The following is a 19469-nucleotide window of genomic DNA, read 5'->3' on the forward strand; positions in this document are numbered from 1 at the left end:
TCTCTCCACCAGCGGAGCCCGAGGTTGGGTGTTCAAATCCCACTCTCCCACACACACTGGGCCTGGGGGGGGGGGGCTGGACTGGATGATCCTTAGGGGTCCCTTCCATCTCTGCCATTCTACGAGGAGGAGGATCCTCTTTCCTAGAGGGGAACCTGACCTCTCCGGAGACATGCCTGGAGTTCCACCTGTGATGCCCACTCGTTTTCCATCTTGGGAGACGTCGCCTTGGCTCCCTGGCTGGGCTCACCAGGATTTCTGGGGGTTCTCACCCAAAGATCCACTGGTCTAGAACCTGGAGTCCCTGGAGGTTCTTTAGACGACACCTCCCGCGAGCCGTTGCCGACCAGGATTTCTGGGAGCCCAACGAGAACCTCTCGGCACCCGAGGTTGGGAAGCCACCGCTGGCGAAACCTTCAGAGCCGGCAGCCCCGTTTGGGAGATGCAGCGGGCTTGCGGAAGCGGGGAGGGACTCTGTGTGTGTGTGTGTGTCAAATCCAGCCCCCTGACCGTCTCTCGCCTTCCCTTCTTAGCTGCCCCCCTGGACCAACCGTGTTGCAAAGCCCTCTACGATTTTGAGCCCGAGAACGACGGCGAGCTCGGCTTCAAGGAGGGCGACGTCATCACGCTGACCAACCAGATCGACGAGAACTGGTACGAGGGCATGATCCACGGCCAGTCGGGCTTCTTCCCCCTGAACTACGTGGAGGTGCTGGTCCCGCTGCCTCAGTGAAAACGGTTCTCTCGTTTGCTCTCTCTTTCTCAGCGTCTCCCTGTCCTTCTCCTGGCGCCCGCCTGTTCCTCGCCCACCCTTCTGGGCGGGCACCCAGAGACACGGGGGGCTGAAAAGAGAGGGGGGAGCCTCTTTCCCAAACATTCCACAGGGTCGCCCAACATGAACGAGTGGGAACCCCTTTTGCAAAAAAGAGAAAGAGAGACAGACAAGGCATGAAATTTGGGTTTGCATTGGTGCATAAATGAAGAAACGGAGGAACCGGGGAGAACCCCCCCAGTGGTTGGAGGGGACCTGGGGGGCAGAGCACAAAAGATGCCAAATGGTGGGAATGGTGCACCCCAAATCTCACTGCCCTGTCTCTCTCTTTCTCTCCTCCCCCTCTCCTGGCATTTGAACTCGGGGGACGATTGAGCCGGACCCCCCGAGGGAGCAGGGTGTGTGTGTTGGCCGGTGTGTTTTTACACCCGATCATCACCCCTTCATCGTGGCAGTTTTCCTCTTTCTGTTGCAAGCTTTGGGGGGGGACTGTCGTTGTGCTAGTCAGGGGGTCTTGTAGGTCGTGTGCGTGCGTGTGCAGATGGGGGACACCAGGCTGGCCTGGATGCGGAACCATTTGCAGCCGGGGGGGGTGGTGGTGGGATTTTTCAATTGGAGGCAAAGTCAGAAACTAAAGCCTCCCCTGGCCTTTTTTTTTTCTTTCCTGGCCCTCCCCAGGGGTCGGCTCACGTTTAAAACACTACAGGGCCGCTGGCCTTCCAGCCCGATGGCCCCCTCCATGCAAAATGAAAGCACTTATTGAAAATGGAACGCCTCTTAGGCATTTTCCCCACCGCCTCTTCTCTGACCCCTTGGTTCCTTCTCTCAAAGCCCCTCCGGGACGGAGAGGAGACTCAGCTCCCCATCGTCCCGCCCAAACCGTGGCGTGGTCAGGTGGGTCTTGTAGTCCAGGCCAGAGATGCCCAGTTGGGTTTAAAACTTAAGTCTGGGGAACATCCACCGTCCTCGGTTGTCACAGCGGCTCGAGATGGGCCATTTATCCGAACCAGGCGTGCCTTCTCTTACCACCTCTACCTGGCGTCCTGTCCTAGAAAATAAAAAATTTTTGAGAGCACAACTCATCCTGTTTGCCCGGTGTGGCTTCGGCCGGAGGAAACTAGCCATGGCTGTTAGCTAGGAGCTAACTTTAATTTTATTTGCCTCGGTTTCTGACGCATAATGGGTCAGTTTGAGGCGAAGCCTGTATAGGTGCAAAAGTGTAAATGCACAAGAGAACACTGAAACCCCGGCCAGCTGCTTCTCCACCCGTTTGCTAAGAGGGCAGGATTGCTTTTTGCACATCGAGCCGGCAAGCACAGCTCCGTCGAGAGGCTAGCTCTCTCTCTCCAAACCTGGGCGCTCCCAGAAACACACCCGTGAGTAAACGCGTGGAACAGGTGGATCCGATCGCAACCAGGTGGTGAAGAAAGCCTGGATCCAGTTGGTTGTGAAGGTAGAGAGAAAGTCACACTTCATGAGCCTGACGCCTGATTCCCCTGCGCCGCCCCCCCCCCGGAGGTGCTAGCTTTCTGCATTCAGGTAGGTTTTCAAACCGGCTCCTTAGCCTCCTTGCTAGAGTCCCGTTCTCCCAAGGAGCCTGAAAACCATCCGTTGCCCGTTCCCTAAAATGAAGACGGCTGCATTTCAGGTGTAAACCCACAAGAGTAGGTGTGTTAACGGCTGATGGGGATATTCGCACTTAAGTCTTTTGATCCCTGTAAATTTCTCTTCCTCTAGATTCAGCCTCAAAGGTGTGGGGTTGGGGGAAGCTTTTAAAACCTCCCAGGAGGGCGGAAGGCAGATGAGCACAGGGGGAAGAGGAGACTCAGGCCGAGGGAGCGGATCCATACCGAGGCGTTGAGCCACGTTAGGTAGTATTTTGTATTTTCCTCCTTTCCAAAATAAAGAGCGTTCACCACGCCTTTTTCTCACTGCAGGCGGTGGAAGTCAACACAGCTAGGATTCATTCCCTCCTTCCCTTATTCGCCCCCCCCACCAAAAAAATGTGGCAACCTCATGGTTTGCTCCATCTCTAAAACTGATTTTCAGAAAGCCGCCAGAACAATGTCCTTTAAAAAAAGAAAGAAGAGGATATGGTAGGAAGCTGGCTGAGATTTTACTCTGGGTTGAAGAAAATTGCATCGACGGGAGTGGCGGATTAAAATCAGGGAGCCAAGCGCTTGTTCGCACGCCTGGTCTCGTGCTAGGCGGCGTGACCAGCCCATGGCTGGGCATGCAGCCGGCACCTTTGCTACGAATTTGCTTTCCTGCCTCTCGCAATTCCAACTGGAAGGCAGAGGGTAGAACAGGGACCTTAGCAAGTCCACAAGGCTCCCCAGAGTTGGCGATTAAGAGAAATAAAACGTTTGCGGAAAACACCAAGTGGGAAACCCCAGTAATACTTACAAACTGCCCGCGTTGGCGATAGGATAATTTTCTCATCTGAGTTCTCAGCTCGAGGGCCTGCTTTTTTTCCCCTGTCCCTTCCCCAGTACCCTGACCCACCTGTAATATTTATATTCATATATTTTATATAATCTACCTATATATCTCAACCCACTTATTTTGTAAGTCATCCTTTCCCCCCCCCTCCCTCCTGCGGTTAGGGGAGGCAAGGTGGATTTCCCCGGTAATTTTCCTACAAGCTGCTTTAAAGACGTGTATAAATCTATATTTTTACCCCCTTGGCTGCTTTCGTGTAAATTCCTGCATATTTCTTTCAGATTCTTGTTTTAGCCCAAACGGATTCAATGTAGCCCAAATGGATTCTTTTTCCATATATCTTTTGTCTTTTTTCTGATGCCACTCCCATGGTATTGTCCGGCTGGGAATGAATTTGTGAAGACCAGCTATATCTTGGGTTGCTGATCCTAATTTGTGTGCGTGTGTGTGTGTGTGTGTTTCCAAGGGCTCCGAGCAGCTCCACCCCACAGATCTTCTATTTTTTATCATCCTCAGCCCCATTTTCCCTTCCCCGTTAATTATTATCATACCTCCCAGGAGGGCCACACGAGTAAAAGTTAGCCGGGAAAGACCAGACCTTTGTAAATAACCAGCCCCATTGCATTGGGATATAATTCCTGCCGATTGTTTCCATTTGATTGCGTGAAAAAAAACTAAATGTCTTTTCTTCTTTTTTAAAAAGTCTGGACTGTTTACGGAGAAACTCTTTAAAAAAAATTTAAAAAAATTTTGTTTATGGATTTCTTTCCCTTCCCCCGTTCCGTTTTGGCATAAAAACAAAACCTTGTATCCTTGAAATAAAAAAAGAAGTGTTAAATGTATTAAGATTGTGGTTTATTTTGCTTCTCTTCGCCCTCCTTTTGAGAGCAGCCTGTCCGGAACCCATCCGTGGCAAGTCACGGCCCCGTGAAGGAGTGCTCTCCAAAAAAGTCCCATCCTCTGCTGCCCGGCTCCGCTCTTGAAAACTCAAAAAGTCATGGCTTCCTTTCTAAAGTGGATCCATCTCACATTGAGTTCAGAATTGAGTTGATCTTGGCCGACGAGGGGTGGAAAAGACCAAGGGGAGAAGGAAGGTGGTGGCAGAGAGATTTTTTTTGGGGGGGGTGAACTGACCACTTCTGTGCCATGCTTATAATCAGCTTTCCCAGGTTGCCATTTCGGAGAGCGCGGGAAACCCTCGCGGGCAACCAACTGAATCCCTAAAAGCCCTTTCTTTGAACAAAGAAGCACAAAGTTTTAAAAACCAAGGTTTTTTTCCTCCACAATGGGTGGTACAGTCATGTTTCCGTTCTGTGTCCTTAACTGGGCACACCTGCCGTCCCTCTCACCCCGTTTTTAGGCATAATTGAGCCCCGATCTTTCCCTTTCTGCTTTGCCAAAGCCGGGCCTTCGGCCCCAAATCCGAGGTTTTAAAAGACCGCCCCACAGAGAATCTTCCCACCCCGTTCTGTGTGGCTTTGGCTTGTTCTCTCTCCCCATCTCTCACTCCTCTCATCCTGGAAGCGTCCCATTTTATATCACCTGAAACAAAGCTGCCCCGGTAGGATCTGTTGGCCCAGACCGCTCTCCTTGGGCTGAGTTCGGGTCTGGACGCCGCCACGAGTTCTTGTGGTTCCAGACAGAGACCCACTGCACTCCTCCAGCCATCGGAGAAATCGGCACCATTTTTGAACGAATCCCGTCCCAGAACGGCAGGAAAGCCCAAAGCAACTCAGATCCACCTTTCCACTTCCACCGGAAAGCCACCGGTGGGGAATCGAGCATCAGCCGCGTTGCGCCCACTTCCGTCCGGTCCTCTATTTTGGGGGAAGCGGCCAACCAGGCAGCTCACTCCTGAACTACTCCCAAAATCTAGACTAGTGCGCCTTTTGTCCTTGTAAGAATCAAAACGACATCCCCTTCGAGGACACCCAATTCTCCACCATCCTGATCCGGCAGGGTCCCCCCGGCTTCATGTGGAGAGACACCCACAGGTCCACATCCCTTCCTTCAGCTGTGGTGTTTGAGGACGCTGTACACCTGATCCAGGATGTGTCCAAAGCCTTGATCTTTCGGCATCCGGGACGCTAAAGAGCCCTGGAGTGAAAAGCAATATCCATCCTGTCTATTTAGCCTGAAAAGCCGACGGTTAAATATAATGATGATATATGCCCTTTAGTTACTTTTATAGTTACTTGGGGGGGTAAGGAACCCTATGGCTTTGGATCCTTTTGCTTTTCAAGCTTCCTGGTTACTTTACTTTTAGTTAGTTATAGTTAGTTTAAAAGGTTTTTACCCCACCGGTCTCCTAAGAAAGGGCCCGAGGCGTCTTATATAAGGAAAACACAATGTGAAAGCTGAAAATAAACAGTGGATTATTCTAATATGAAAGGAATGAGTCGCATTATATGAAGAGCATAAAGCCGATTTAGACAATGCAAATCGGCTTGTCTGAAAACATCTATTATTATATTTCAGTTACTTTTGGATAAGAGAGTTACTTTCTGAAAAAGATGATCGATAGATCAATCAGCTGCGAAGGAAGTGATTGGGAGGAGGAAAGAAGGGGGAAAAATGGATTTGTCGTCTTAACGTCCTTCTCCATCGGTCTGCCTGTCTCTGTTGCATCGTGATTGGCAGGTGTCAATCACAATGCGCTCTCTGGCCCTTGCCCGCTGGGGCAATTCCTCCCTGAGATCACATGAGACTGGGAGGGGCCTCACAATGACATCAGAAGGAGGTAACCAACCAGCACGCGCTCTTCCAAGGGTTCCTTGGCACGCCCCAATTCCATGGGCTGGATGGTGTGCAGTAGTTGCAAGAGGGGCCGATGATCCTACCTGGGGTTCGGGTAGTGAGTTCAAGTGGTACCTGTTTGCCTCAAACAGCCCAAACCAGCTTGTTCCAAAGCCGGTTTCTAACCCCATCCCTTACCTTGAGCTTATCCAAATAGGTCTGATCCTGATTCCACGTGTCTTGAAACTTGACGAGATCGGGGGCGCCTTTGTAAAACTCCACCAGCAGCATCTAGGAGACGGGAGATGATGAGTAACAGATGATGGCCTATCCTCCCCCCCCCCAAACTGCTTTAGGGCCCGATTTGGGTCAATTTCTCTGTTCCATTTCTCTGTTTACCCCCCGCTGTCCTCACCCTCAGGTACTCCAGCTCTCTGGGATTAAACTTAGGGGACAGCTTTACTGTCCTTTTAAATAGGCTCGTAAACCATTTGAGGGGGGGGGATGCCATCAGTGCAGCAGCAACACAGAACTGTTCTGCGAGCCGGCGACTGAAAAATGGAGAGGCATCAAGAATTACCATTTCATGGAGAATATCGTTGGTGAGGAATCCGTCTTGAATGTAGGTGACTTCCACTTCCATGGGGATGCCGTAATCATACGGTCTTTGCTGCAGGAGGGAAAGAATGTGAGAAACGCCATAGGTCACAGAGACCTGTCCTCCCTGGCGGTTTTGCCCATTTTCACATGACTCAGAGCCTCCGGTTGGGGCAGAAATGGGCCAAGCGCCCTCTTGTGGCAAAAGCATGGAACAGCGTAGTCCACAAAAAAAAATGGGGGCATGCCGTTATTAAGGGCCGGCGAGCTTGGTGGGCCGGGAGCGCATGGCCGCGGAGGCACGAGCTGCGGGTCTGATTCTGCGCTGTGCTGCCCAGGAGAAGAGCCAGACTGAGCGACCTTGGGCAAGGTATACATTCTCATCGAACCATCCCAGAATATGGTGGTGGGAAGAGGACTCTAACAGGGTATGTAAAAAAATTGACAACAACAACAACAACAACAATAATAATAATAATAGATCAGCAGAACTAGAAGGGACCCTCTAGATCATCCATTCCAGCCCCTGTAAAGGAGGTGCCGTAGGGGATTCGAACTCTCCACCTCTGGCTCCGCAGACAGAGACCCAAACCACTGCTATCATGCACACACCAGTAAGTTTCCATTGCTAGGTAGGGATTTGAACCCAGATCTCCCGAGCCCTACTTTGGCATGGTATCCGAAACACTGTTTTTGCTCTCTGTCCTGCCTAACTATCCCATACAGACCCATTATCCTGCTTTGCTGAACCAAGGATCCAGTGCAGATGGTGGTTTCCAGCCATCCTTTTCCAGCAGATCCAAATTCGCCCACTTGCCTGCATTGGGACTGGCAAGCCTCCTAGGCAGGATTCGTCACCTGGATGTCGAAGGCTTCTGTGTAGTTCCAAAGTATGCCACACCTCCTCCTCTTTGCCAAAAGAAGCGAGTTCAGTTTCATGGGGGGGGGAGGATTTGTGTAACAAGACTAGGAGGACCACAGGCTGCCCCAGAGTTGTGCCTCACAACCTCTTGAACTTTCACAATGGAACCGGCTACCTGCATTGCTGAAAACTGAACAACTCTATCTGTCCATGTTTAATATTTCAACCTTGTTAGGAGCTTGAAGAGGGCTTTGTGGCAGAGTCTGGAATTCTAGTTCAATTCCTCTAGCAGAAATGCAGGGGTTCACACAGCAGAATCAGCTTCAAGTACCCCCCCCAGGCCAGGCCACTCCTTTTTCCTCATCAACTGGCACTTACAGTCTCAGTATCTCACTCTGAGACATCCGTCAGAGAAAGAATACTTGGTTTCATCACAACTGAAAAGCTCAAGCAGCAATCCAACAAACATGACTGCTTTCGACAACAGAGTGAACAGAGGGGAAAGAGCAGAGGAGAGAGACGGGGCTCTCTTTGAGTTCAGAGGCAGGAGGGAATGATTGGCTGGCGCTGGAGAGACGGACAGCTACCCCTGCCAAGAGGAGTCTCTCCCATTGCCACACCTCCTGTAGAGGCCGCATGCAGGGTTGCAAAAACTCCGACAAGTTTCCCCTTGATTCCCCGAGCAACCTGATGCAATCCAAACGACAGGGGTGAATTAATGAATCCATTAATTAATCCATGGATGGATGGATTAATTAATGGATTGATGGATTAATTAATGGATCAATTAATGGACAATGGACTAATTAAAAAGTCTCGCTCGGTTGTAGTAAGTTGTAGATAGACACAATGAAGATCTACGAGAGGGATTAACGAACTTACCTCCGGTGGGGGCATGACCCAGAAGGGCGAGATCTTTGATTCCACACCTTGGTTGCCATGAAAATACGGACCTGGCGGGACACAAGACAAATGAGCTGCACGCACAACCTACAACCGCCCTTTCCGTCACAGCAGTCGATGAAATCATCGATCGTCGGCTTTCCCTTTCTCGCACTAAGCTGGATCCCAAAAGGGCCGCAAAAGATCCCTCGGTTCGCTTGTGGGTCCAAACCCGAGCACCCTTCACCAAGTTTCAAGACCTCATGGTGGGTTTTGAGAATGAAAGCCCGGGAGCGGGACGCAACGGGGCCGCCTCCTCAACCCCGCTCACCGCAGATCAGAGCCAAGCACGGCTGGAAGTTGTTGCTGGAGCCTTGGAGTTTCAGCTGGTAATCCATCTGCGCATCGATGTCCTGAAGGGAGGGGAGGGCGTAGCCGAACGGGTGGCTGTGGTACCAGCCCACCAGGGAAAGCCCACGCAGGAAGAGGTTCTGGCAGATCTGAAGCAGAAAAGACGAGCCGGGTCAGCGGTCAAGAAGGTCTTGCGCTCAGCTGCGGAGCTGGGAGTTCGAATCCACCCCCGCGGGGGCCTCCTTGACAGGGGGTGTGGGAATTTTCTAGTTTTAGAGCTCGACCTTGCGGCATAATTTATCTATTGTTCTGTGTTGCTTGGCATAATCAAGAATGTTACTCCTTCTGTGCGCCTGTGTGGAATGTGTAGACAAGATAGTTACGCGACGCCTGTTTGGGCAAAATCTTATCTTTATGCTAATATGGTACTTAATAAATAGACGAGCCTCGGGGTGAAGAAGGGAGACATTTTCCTGGAAGACATTTTTTCCTGGTGATCACCGGTGGAATGCTTAGTAATTAAACAAACGACTGCAGTGTATTTTTTCAGAAATCTCTCCCTTCTTACAACTGCTGCTGGGACAGGTCCCCAGCAGTGGTTCCCTAGCAGTTTTCCCACAAGGGGGCTGGACTGGATGATCTCTAGGGGCCCATTCCAGCCCTGCCGATCTAAGATGCTGTATTACTACTGCTGTTTCCTTCTGTCATTACTGGCCCTCCCATTATTCTGAAACTCTATTTTATTTTATTTTACTTTTTAAATTTTATTTGTGGGCTACCTTTCTCCTTGTGAGGAAGCCCGCAATGTTAAAATGGATCATAAAGTAGGAAACCACCCCCTGAATCCGCAGGACATCGATTTTAAGTGCCTCTGCGGACACTGAAAAACGCAGATTAGAGTGAACGCTATACATCGCATGGTCTCTGGCTCCCTCTAATGGCCAATTCTGGTAACTTCATCGTTAGAAATATACATATATTTCCCAGGTGTTTTTTTCTTTTAATATTTTTAATATTTCCAGAGTGCGAAGAAGTAAATTGGCAGGTACTCATCCTGCAGATAAGGGGGTCCAACTGTACTAAAACATGGTCAATTACAGATTTCAAAGCTATTAAACTACAATAGAAATGTAAAACCCAGTTATAGAAAACTTGAAAAGCAAACTTTGAAAAGCAACGTCTAAGAAAGATCTTCCTTGTGAATAAAACAGCTGCTTCTCTTCATTGCTGCTGCTTTCAGTCGGTTGCTATTTTGTGTGGGCTTTTAAAAATACGAAAGGCAACCAGGTGGTGTTTGCAAAGTAACTGGTTTGTAAATTTAATGAATGAATCGGTGCTACTTCTACAGAGGTTAGGTTGGCTCTATAGCTGCTAAGGAAGAGGTTGAGGAATTAGGGCCGCCCTTCCTGAATCTCAAGGACTGGCCGATAACTGGACAGCAGGTCAAATCCAGCCTGCGTACATACTTTAGTAGTGAGGGGAGGGGGGGGGACACACGAAGCTGTAGTCGTTGTACTTTGGATGAATGAGGAACAGCCAAGATGCGCCAGAAAAGATAATAAGTTGGGGAAAGTAAATGGTAGTAGGAAAAGAGGAATGCTAAATGTGAGATGGATAGATCCAATAAGGGAAACCACGATCTTGGGGTCCGCAAGGTCACTCGTTTCTCAGAAGTGGGGAGCCAGGCCACAACACGTAGTCACGACAGAATATTTAAAAGCAGCTTGGGCACAATAAGAGAATTTTATATATATATATCTTCTGGAAACCCATGGGCCTATCTAGACACCATTTCCTTACCTCTTCTTCCACTGCAGCTGCTGTCTCCCCATCTCCGAGACGAGACCGGCAAGGAAAGGCCCTCAGCACTGTCAGCACTGAAAGAGAATTGGAGGGAAAGAGTAGGGGTGCGGGTGCGAATTGTGGGAAAAGGTCCAACCAAGCCGTTCTGGATAAAGTCCCCATCCTCCCCCACCCCAGTGTTCATTCTCTTTGTGTTTCGTTTGCGGGTCCGATTTTTCAGCTCTCCCAGAATTGCCCCCGAAAGGAACTTACATTGGGTACTGACGTCCCATCGGCCGCCGAGATAACCCACCACTTCGCTTTTCGTTAAGTGGCTGTGGAAATCCTAAAAAGACAAGCATTGGATTGGATTTCGTATGCTGCAGCAGTCAGTACATTGTAAAAGTCTATGGCCAGAAACAATAAGGTTTATATGTATGTAAAAAGGCAAGAAAATGAGATTATAACTTTGGTCAACATGGGAAAGCCAAGGTGAAGAGGAGTGGCCCAATAATATTGACCTTTATTGCATCCAGAACTTAGGTATCTAAATGCCGACACCAAGGCCGGCTTGAGTTACTAAGTTATTTACTTACTGGGAAAATTTTGTTATTCACAAGCCATTGCTATTCATAAGCCTTTGCTATTATAAGTGTGTTCATAAGTTTTTATAATTCACAAGCCTTTGTTATTTGTAAGTTTTTGTTATTCGCCAGCCTTTGTTACTCATAAATTTTTATTACCCCTAAGTTTTTGCTATTCATAAGTTCAATGTAGAAAGTGGTTTGCGGGTGGAACCCCTGTTTTTCCAAAAAAAAACAAACAAACCACTATTTGCAACTCCATTCAAACAAAGTAGTATTACCAGCAGGAGAAAGAAAAAAACAAGCACGTGAACCTTATAGGTTACACTGCACTATATGCTTTTAAATCAGTCCAGTGCTCGCTTTAAATGAGTTTTCGGCCTTTTAAGAGGACAGGGGAAGTATAGAAAGCAACAGATTATGGGGGGGCATAAGATGTGCCCACTGGAAGGGGTCATCCGCCCCATGACCCCTTGTAAGGCTGACACAGTCTCCGGGAGATCACCAGATTCTGCCTCGTTTTGCCAAAATGGGCAAACAGGCTTACTCCCTCGAAGAGGCACTAGATTGCTTTTTTTTACAGGAAAGAGTTTTACCATCCCGCGTTCCATTCCAGTTACTTACCAGGAGCAGAAGCACATTGCTAGAAATGGCGACATTGAAGGGTTGGAATTTGTTCAGGGCGGCGAAAGACGTCACTTCCACTAAGGTGTGCGGGTTCCTAAAATCACAACGGCGGGGGAAAGCCCTAAATAACATGTAGCTGTAGTAGGGACTAGAATCTTTTTTTAACGTCTGAAATAAAATGACTTATAAAGGCATCTTAAGCCAGTGGCCTCTTCTACTTCCAGTGGCAGAGAGTTCCATAATCAAACAAATTTATCTCATCTTTAATGAAACTTCGATTCTTAGCTTTTACCACAAAGGAGGCTGATTCGGAGACCACACTCTTAGACTGGGGAACTCATGGCCACCAGGAAGAGGAACCGCTACCCATTTAGAGGGGCAGACTGGGGAAATTCATGAAGAATAAAATGGTCCATAGGTTTTGGTCATGACAGCGCCATTTCCTCTCCAAAATCAGAGGTTTCTCAGTGCCAGTGAGTGGGCATCACCAACATGGAGAAAAAAGTCCAACGATGCTCGGGTCCTGCGTACGGACATGGTTCAAATATCATCATCCACCATCCTCTTCCTACCTTGCAGAATCTCGGCTTCCCAAATTACAGTAACGAACCGGGACTCTGTTCCGGCAGTCCAGTCTCTTGCTGTTATCTGGAAAGATAAAAAAAAGAAACCAAGCATTTGCTAGGAAATAGACTTCTTGCGTGCAACGTAATATTCTTATTTATCCTTCGATTCAACACTTGCTCCTAATTCCCTGTCCTAGCTTTGCTGGACCGAATCAGAGAAATAGATCAGGAACAGACAACGCTGAATTACAGTACGACCCCCCTATCAGCGGGAAATCATTTCCAAACCGCTGCCCCGCGGATGCTGAAAAACGTGGATTACAGCAAACATTATTTTCATAGTGTAGGGTCTCTGGCTCCCTCTAGTATCCAGTTCTGGTAACTTCACCTTTAGAAATAAGTATTTCTAGTTTAATTTTAATATTTTTATTATTTTCAGATCGTGGATCAGTAGATATTGATCCCATGAATAAGGAGGCCCTACTGTATCGCGGTTGTCACTCATAGTGGGGTCCAAATGTCGGACACGAGACCTGGGTTCAAGTCTGTGCTCAACCCCGAAGCTCTCTAGGCCGCCTTGGGCCAGTCACAGGCTCTCAGCTGGGCTGTTGTGAAGAGCTAACAGAAGCACGCCATGTATGAACATGGAAGAACAAAAGGGTAGAAACAGAACAGGCAATAAATAATAGCTGGTGATGAGGCTCACGGAACATCTGAGGTCAAAGCTTTAAAAAAACTGAACTTATTCTGTTTGCATGCCCAGTTTCAGACTCGGTGTCCTGTCTGACCCCGGGGTCTTATGCATTTACCGGCGCTGTGGGGGTCTGTGAAGCTTCTGCCTTGTTGTTTCCGGGTCTTTTCTTCCAGTTTCTTCACCAGCATGGAGTCCGGGAGTGCCGGCTTAACCCCTTTCGGGTCATCCTCCTCGTCCTCCACTAACTCGTCTTCCTCTCCTTCGCTCACCAAGTTCTAGAAGAAAAGAGACCCGAGGCCGAACTCATCGATTCAAAGGCTGGCAACATTTTGGAGGTTGTTCTGATTTTAAGGAACGGGCCCTGGGCTCCTCTCCCTGAATGGCGGCCATGGAGTGAGAGGGGTTGCCAACGCTCAGATGGACCTTTCGCATGGCCCCCGTGGACAATTTCCTGAGATTCCCATAGGCCGTTTTCCGAGGCTCCTGAGGACATTTCCCGAGGCTCCCGCAAACATTCACATCTTTTCCCAGATTTTTTTTAAAGGGCATCTTTCCCTACACGATCCTTTCAGGTGACCCCACAGCCTCGGCTTCCAAGCCCCAGAACGTGCCTAGCAAATGATTGTTTTTTTTAAAAAGACGACCCTTGAGCATATACAGAAAGCCCTCTCCCAAAGGCCAACTCTCCTGCAGGATTCCACTTCATGAGAGGGAGGGAAGACTCGCCTCCTCCGCAGGGGGAGCGTTGGGCTGGTACTTCTTCAGCCAGACAGCCTTGTACTGGTCCAGCTTCTGGCCTTTGTACTTGACGGACGCCCATCCGCAGCCTGACTTTTTCGCTGGGTTGACCAGCTTCTTGCAGTAGGTGGCCCAGGCGCTGGGCGAGTTGAAGATCTGGCCGGTCTCCTGCCAGACGATCTTGCCGTCCATCAGCAGGTCCCCTATAAACTTCTTTCCCTGGGGGGAGGTGACAGAGAGAGAGAGAGAGAAAGAGAGAAAGAAAACTGGGAATGATGGGACACGGAGTACTCAGAACTCATACCCTCGAGAGATGAGACGGTCCCTCGCTAACCTCTTCGCATCCTGCTTTGGACCCGTGTCATTTCTCGTCGACCTTCCTCCCCCCCATGATTGTACATTGATGTTCATGGTTTTTGAGCTTTAAATGCAGTACCCACCCACCCCCGTATCCACAGGATCAATATCCGCAGTTCCACTTTTCAGTGGTCTGAAAATATTGAAAAATAATAAAAGAAAAAAACTGTCTTTGAACATGACACAACATGTCATCTGCTTTGCCGAGGACAGGGGTGTTCTGTGTCCCATCATCCCCACAGAGACAGGACCGGGGAACAGGGATATTGTGTGTCCCATCATCCCCACACAGACAGGACTGGGGAACGGGGTGTTCTGTGTCCCATCATCCCCGCAGACCACAGGACCAGCTGAAAACTCAAAGGACCCGACGGGACGTCTTACCAGGTAGTAAATAGACAGGACGCCTTCTCCGGGTTCGATCAGCCCATCCTTGAGGAGCACGCGCAGAGTGATCCCGCGCCGCGTCAGGATGCAACAGCCCCGTGGCCCAGGGACGAATTTCCCCGCAGCCTCATTTTCCGGATCGTCTAAGCTCGTCTCCACCTCTTCCTCATCTTCCTCCAGGCCGTCGTCAGCCCCAAAGGACTCAGAATCCAGAGCTGGGGAGATAAAGAAAACAGAGGAAGAATCAGGGGTGGCTGCTATCAATGTAGAGTAGAACCCTTATATCCAAAGAGGATCGGTTCCCAGTCCCCCCGTGGATGCTGAGAAACGTGGATGATAGTGAACAGCATTAGTACAGTATAACAGTGAATTCTATAGATAGCACAGTCTCTGGCACCCTCAAGTGGCCAGTTCTGGTAACTTCAAAAATCTATACAGTATTTCTAGGATGCTTCTTTTAAAATTAATATTTTCAGAATATGGATAAGTGGATTACTGATCCCACAGATATTGGGGGGGTCCTATTGTATTTCTATTTAAAGGCTTTACAGGGAATAAGGAGCTCTACAGGATTTTTAAAAGATAAACCACAGGCGACTTGAACACTGAACTTATCGATAATAAAGTCAATGCATCCGTAATAAAATGAAGTGTTAGGGTGGTGACAAAGAGGGTCTGGGTTCAAATTTGCACTCGGCGATGGGAACTCATTGTGTGGAGGGCACGGGAAACCACTCTGTGAACGTCAAAGACAGGTTAGGACCACGTGGAAGTGGGAAGTGACTTGCCAGCCCATAATAACAACCAAAGAAACAGCTTTTTGAGAAAGAGCAGACTATACCCCTGAAAAATTCATCATCGTCATCATCATCATCATCATCACCATCACCCTCTTTGGATTGCAGATCTGGTAAGGACCTTTAAGGATCATCCAGTCCAGCCCCATGGGGGGAATCGAACACCCAGCCTCTGGCTCCTCAGCCAGAGAACCCGGCAGTTCCCGATGTGCTGGATGATTTACTTGTTTATTTTATTTAAAATATTTTTACCTCCTCCTTTCTCCTTGAAAAGCACACAAGGTGGCTTATAACAAGGAAAGTCAGCATTTAACCTTGAAAACAACTAGTATACAGAGGAGGTTAATGTCAATAAAAGGCGGCATTTGAAAACTTCGGACAATGAATAAGGAGGCATCTTGCAAAGTAACAGGCAACATCGAGGCAAAGATCAATAAGTGTTCAAAAATTGAAAAAGAATGTCACCCTGAAAAATGGAAAATGATCTGGTAAAAAAAATTGTGTGCTAGCCTGTCTTTTTTTGATTTAAGCTCCAAGCTTCTAGCTCTTATGGGTGAGGAGATCAGATAGATAGCGAAGATTGGATTAGAAAAACAGGAGAAGAAGGAAGGAACGTATGGTTGGTAGATAGGACAGAGAGATGGATGGGTGGAAGGAAGGAAGGAAGGAAGGAAGGAAGGAAGGAAGGAAGGAAGGAAGGAACTGATGATGGATGGATGGATGGATGGAAGGAAGGAAGGAAGGAAGGAACTGATGATGGATGGGTGGATGGATGGATGGATGGATGGATGGATGGATGGAAGGAAGGAAGGAAGGAAGGAAGGAAGGAAGGAAGGAAGGAAGGAAGGAAGGAAGGAAGGAAGGAAGGAGCTAATGATGGATGGATGGGTGGATGGATCGGTGGAAGGAAGGAAGGAAGGAAAAGCTGATGATGGATAGAAAGGAAGGAAGGAGCTGATGATAGATAGACAGATCGATCAAATGATGGCAGGAAAGAAGGCGCTGATGGAGGGATAAATTGGGGACCTAGAGAGAGAGAGAGAAAGACGGATGAAATAGGAGGTGTGCGGGGGGGGGGCATCGCCGACCCCATCCTTTCTCTCCCCCCCCCTCCACTCCTCGGGCCTTTCGGGCGCTCTCTGCACGCTCCCAGAGACAGTCCTCCCCGTCGTCCCGCCCCCCCCCCCGCGCATCCCCGGCTAGGGTGCCCCCCCTCTCTGTCCGGGGCGAAGAGCCCGCCGGGCCAGCCGGGCGGCGCTGGGTGGGAGGGAAAGGCGCGCCTCCCTCCGCCGCCCGAGGAAAGGGGACCCGGGGCGGGGGCGGGGGCGGGGGCTGCAACGCTCCGCTTCTTTCCTCTCTCCCCCCCCCCCGGGACGAGCCCCCCAAAAGCCCGGCCCCCCACCTGCAGCCATGGGTCCGCCGGGGGCCGCGCCGTCAGGCGTCTCCGTCTCCTCCGCCTCTGGCCGGCCTCATCCTGCGCGTCACCAGCGCCCGGCCCCTCCGCGGGAGGAGGAGGAGAAAAGGATGATGATGGGGAGGAAAGATGCCGGGAGAGAGGGCTGGTGGGCGGGCAAAGCGAGGGATGGAGGGCGTCGAGAAGAAGCCGGCGGGGAGGGACCCGAGGAAGGGAAGGAGGAGGAGGAGGAGGAGGAGGAGGCGGGGCCCGAGGAAGGGAGAAAAGCCGGGCAGGTCTCGCCGGGCCACCGAGGGCGTCCCAGGGCAGCGGAGCGCCTTGGCTTCCGGCTGCGGACCAAAGCACCGCAACTCTTAGGAGTCGTTTTGCGGGGGGAGGGAGGCACCCGGGACCCTAACCCCCCCCAAGGGTTCGGGGGGGGGGGAAAGGGTGCCGGGCTCTTTCTTCAACGACCACTCCCAGCAATCCCGGCCAGCACAGCTCTCGGCAAAGGCTTCTGGGAGTTGTAGTCCGGGAACATCTGGGGATCCAAGGCTGGGGGCCCCCTGCTTTAGTCTTGAAATTTATTTGTTTATATTGGGAGGGAGGTTGTGAAGTTAACACACACACACACAAAGTTTCAATGGAGGGTGTCTTCACAGGCAGAAGCGACATGGGTTATGAGGAGCCTCCAGGTCTAAAGGCAGTCTATCTCTCCCTTGCCAGCAGGCAGAGAGGAGACCCAGTGACACCTTTATTGCTAGATTTCTCCTGCTCCAAAATGGTGTCCTAAATTCGTGAGGTCCTAAATCTTACGTTTTAACAGAGATGCCGCCTACAGACAGCCCTCACTTGAACCCAGAGCATCTCAGGGGAAGGTCGGAAAAGACCTGACAGGTGGGGCCAAATTTTACCTCAGTTCCCTCTGGTTGGTCACAAAGCAGCACAGATTTTACCCGGACCCACGTCCCAACTTCCTGTTTCACATCTCCATTTCAGACGAGCATTTCTGGAAATCCTAGAGATCCTCATCATCATTGTGATCATCATCATCTTAGAACGGCAGAGCCGGATGGGGAACTCATGTTTCATCAAGTCCAGCCGTCATCAGGGAGGCCCAGTGGGGGAAATCGAACTCCTGACCTCTGACCTTTAATAATATGTAAGAAATCCATTTCCCTGCTAGGCCTTCCCTTCAAGAGCAACTTTTAGGGGTGCTTACTGAATGCCAATATAACGTTTCTGACTGTGAAGCTTGGACCATGGAAATAAACTTTGTGGGAAGCACGGTAGCGCTACACTAGGCCGTCCCAGGAACAAACTGGGACACAAAAAAAAAACATGTTTGAAAGAGGGATGAAAAACACAGGGTGTTGCTCTAAATATTACCACTCTGACCGAGACAAAGGAAACGTCGTATGGATGGTGGCGAAAATTCTAGGAACATCAGTGAGAAATCAGTACATAATGGAGGGGAAACGGCCTGTCCGGAGGAGCTCTTTGGCCATCAGATGGGTGATCCTGAGAGGCTACGAATCATAACCGCCTGAGCCGACATAACCAAAGTAGAGGGATAATGGGAGATGAAGTCCAAGCACATCTGGAAGGTGTGTGTAGGCAGTCCTGCGCTGGAGGGTCTGAGGCAGTGGCGCAATAGAAACCAGGTTCCCGTATTCCTTTTTAATTAAGCTCTTCGTTTAGAACTTTTTGACTATTCTTGAGATCGTATAGTTTTTTTTTTTTTTTTTTTGTCCTGGTTTGTTCCCGTCCAGGTTTTCCGGTCAGAAGCTTTACTTTGTTTTCACAATGGCAGGAGACCGGTTTGGCATGTGGGGTGGGGGGGCTCCAGCGTCTAAACCCCGGCACTTCTGGGTAAAACTTGAGAAAGCCGCCCCTGTTAGGAGTCCTCCGCGTGGGTGGCACCAAGGATCAAACCTACTTGATGTCAGAGTCGTTTCTGGGATAATAAATCCAAACTAGGGATCTTCTGATTGATTGTCCGGCCAGACGAGGTTGGGGATGATGGGAACTGGAGTCTCTAGTGGGCAAAACCAGTTCCACCGATAAGTAACCGACAGGGGAGAAAAACATGCCAAAGATGCTCCGGACACAGTGAGAGCCGCTTTACCATTCACGCCAGTTCTTTGAACAAAGTTTCATTTTACAGAGGAATGTGAGCCATTGAGGTTTCTGGTCGCGCCCCTAACTTTACGGGCAGGGAGTCGGAAATTCCTCTAGTGGGCTCAGTTCCTCGTTCCATTACTTGGTCTCATACAAGGCCTTGCCAAGGGAATTTGCTTTATTTTTAAAAATCCTATTTATGTGTCCCCCCTCGAGACCATAAAAACCCGCATCTCCTGTGGAGAAGTTCCCGTGGAGAGGCAGTGTGGGGTAGTGCTTAGAGCAGTCTGCACCAAAGATTTGGGCTGCCTGAGGCAGGGCCATGGAGGCGACCGTAACAGAGCGCTTTAGGGGAAGGCTGGCCAGCTGGCAGCCTCCGCTGGCCTGCCCTGTCCTTGCAGGTTGGAGGATTCTGGGACCTGTAGTCCCTTCCCCATTAACAAATACATGTTTCTTGAGGTTTGAAAGGACCAGATGCCTTTATCGAGAGAAGGCAGGGATTCCAACCGCAGAGATCGCCCGCTTTCTAAACATGCCAAGGCCTGTAATCTCTGCTCTGCATTTTTAGCTGGGCAGAAAATTAACAGGTCTGACCTGTTGGTTTATGTTTCTTTTTCTTTCAAGACGAGAGTCAACATATAAACAATAGGACTGGGCAAAGTGTTGTGGTTTTTTCTTTTCCTGGCAGAGAACCAACCTGGATTGCTCTGCCAATATTTGCAGATCAAAATCCTCTTAAAGGGGAAGGAAACGGAGCCAAGCTGTCAGGAAACGTGGGTCA

General features: G+C 49.7%; 2 protein-coding genes across 6 annotated transcripts in view; one reads left to right on the plus strand and one right to left on the minus strand.

Annotated features, from left to right (window-relative positions):
- Positions 1–12305, plus strand: part of SH3GL1 (SH3 domain containing GRB2 like 1, endophilin A2) — a 32348-nt gene extending 20043 nt beyond the window's left edge. For 3 of the 5 annotated variants that reach the window (XM_072978145.2, XM_078378858.1, XM_078378860.1), the window contains one exon: positions 534–4056. In XM_072978145.2, coding sequence (XP_072834246.2) covers positions 534–733 — 200 coding nt within the window. In that variant the 3' untranslated portion in view covers positions 734–4056. Of the gene's footprint in view, positions 1–533; positions 4057–11591 lie in introns of those variants that run through there. The other 2 variants (XM_078378859.1, XM_078378861.1) reach the window with 1 other exon arrangement.
- On the minus strand, positions 4048–16994 carry MPND (MPN domain containing). The gene is made up of 13 exons (XM_072978144.2): positions 16577–16994; positions 14375–14592; positions 13622–13852; positions 13011–13170; positions 12208–12283; positions 11633–11729; positions 10698–10770; positions 10443–10519; positions 8623–8791; positions 8292–8362; positions 6531–6620; positions 6149–6241; positions 4048–5311 (listed from the first exon to the last, which is right to left on the minus strand). Exons 1-13 carry the CDS (start codon positions 16584–16586, stop codon positions 5225–5227), a joined length of 1452 nt encoding a protein of 483 aa, XP_072834245.2. The 5' UTR covers positions 16587–16994; the 3' UTR covers positions 4048–5224.
- Between the last annotated feature and the right edge of the window lie 2475 nt (positions 16995–19469).

The sequence above is a fragment of the Pogona vitticeps genome, chromosome 7 (genome assembly GCF_051106095.1).
Source record: "Pogona vitticeps strain Pit_001003342236 chromosome 7, PviZW2.1, whole genome shotgun sequence".
NCBI classification, from domain to species: domain Eukaryota; kingdom Metazoa; phylum Chordata; class Lepidosauria; order Squamata; family Agamidae; genus Pogona; species Pogona vitticeps.

What these genes read in the sequence shown, in the direction of transcription:
- MPND (XM_072978144.2), bottom strand. An exon ending in GCAATGTGCTTCTGCTCCTG is followed by an intron (nt 10,771 to 11,632) that starts GTAAGTAACTGG and finishes TTGTCTTTTTAG; the next exon opens with GATTTCCACAGCCACTTAAC. An exon ending in ACGATATTCTCCATGAAATG is followed by an intron (nt 6,242 to 6,530) that starts GTAATTCTTGAT and finishes CCCGTCTCCTAG; the next exon opens with ATGCTGCTGGTGGAGTTTTA.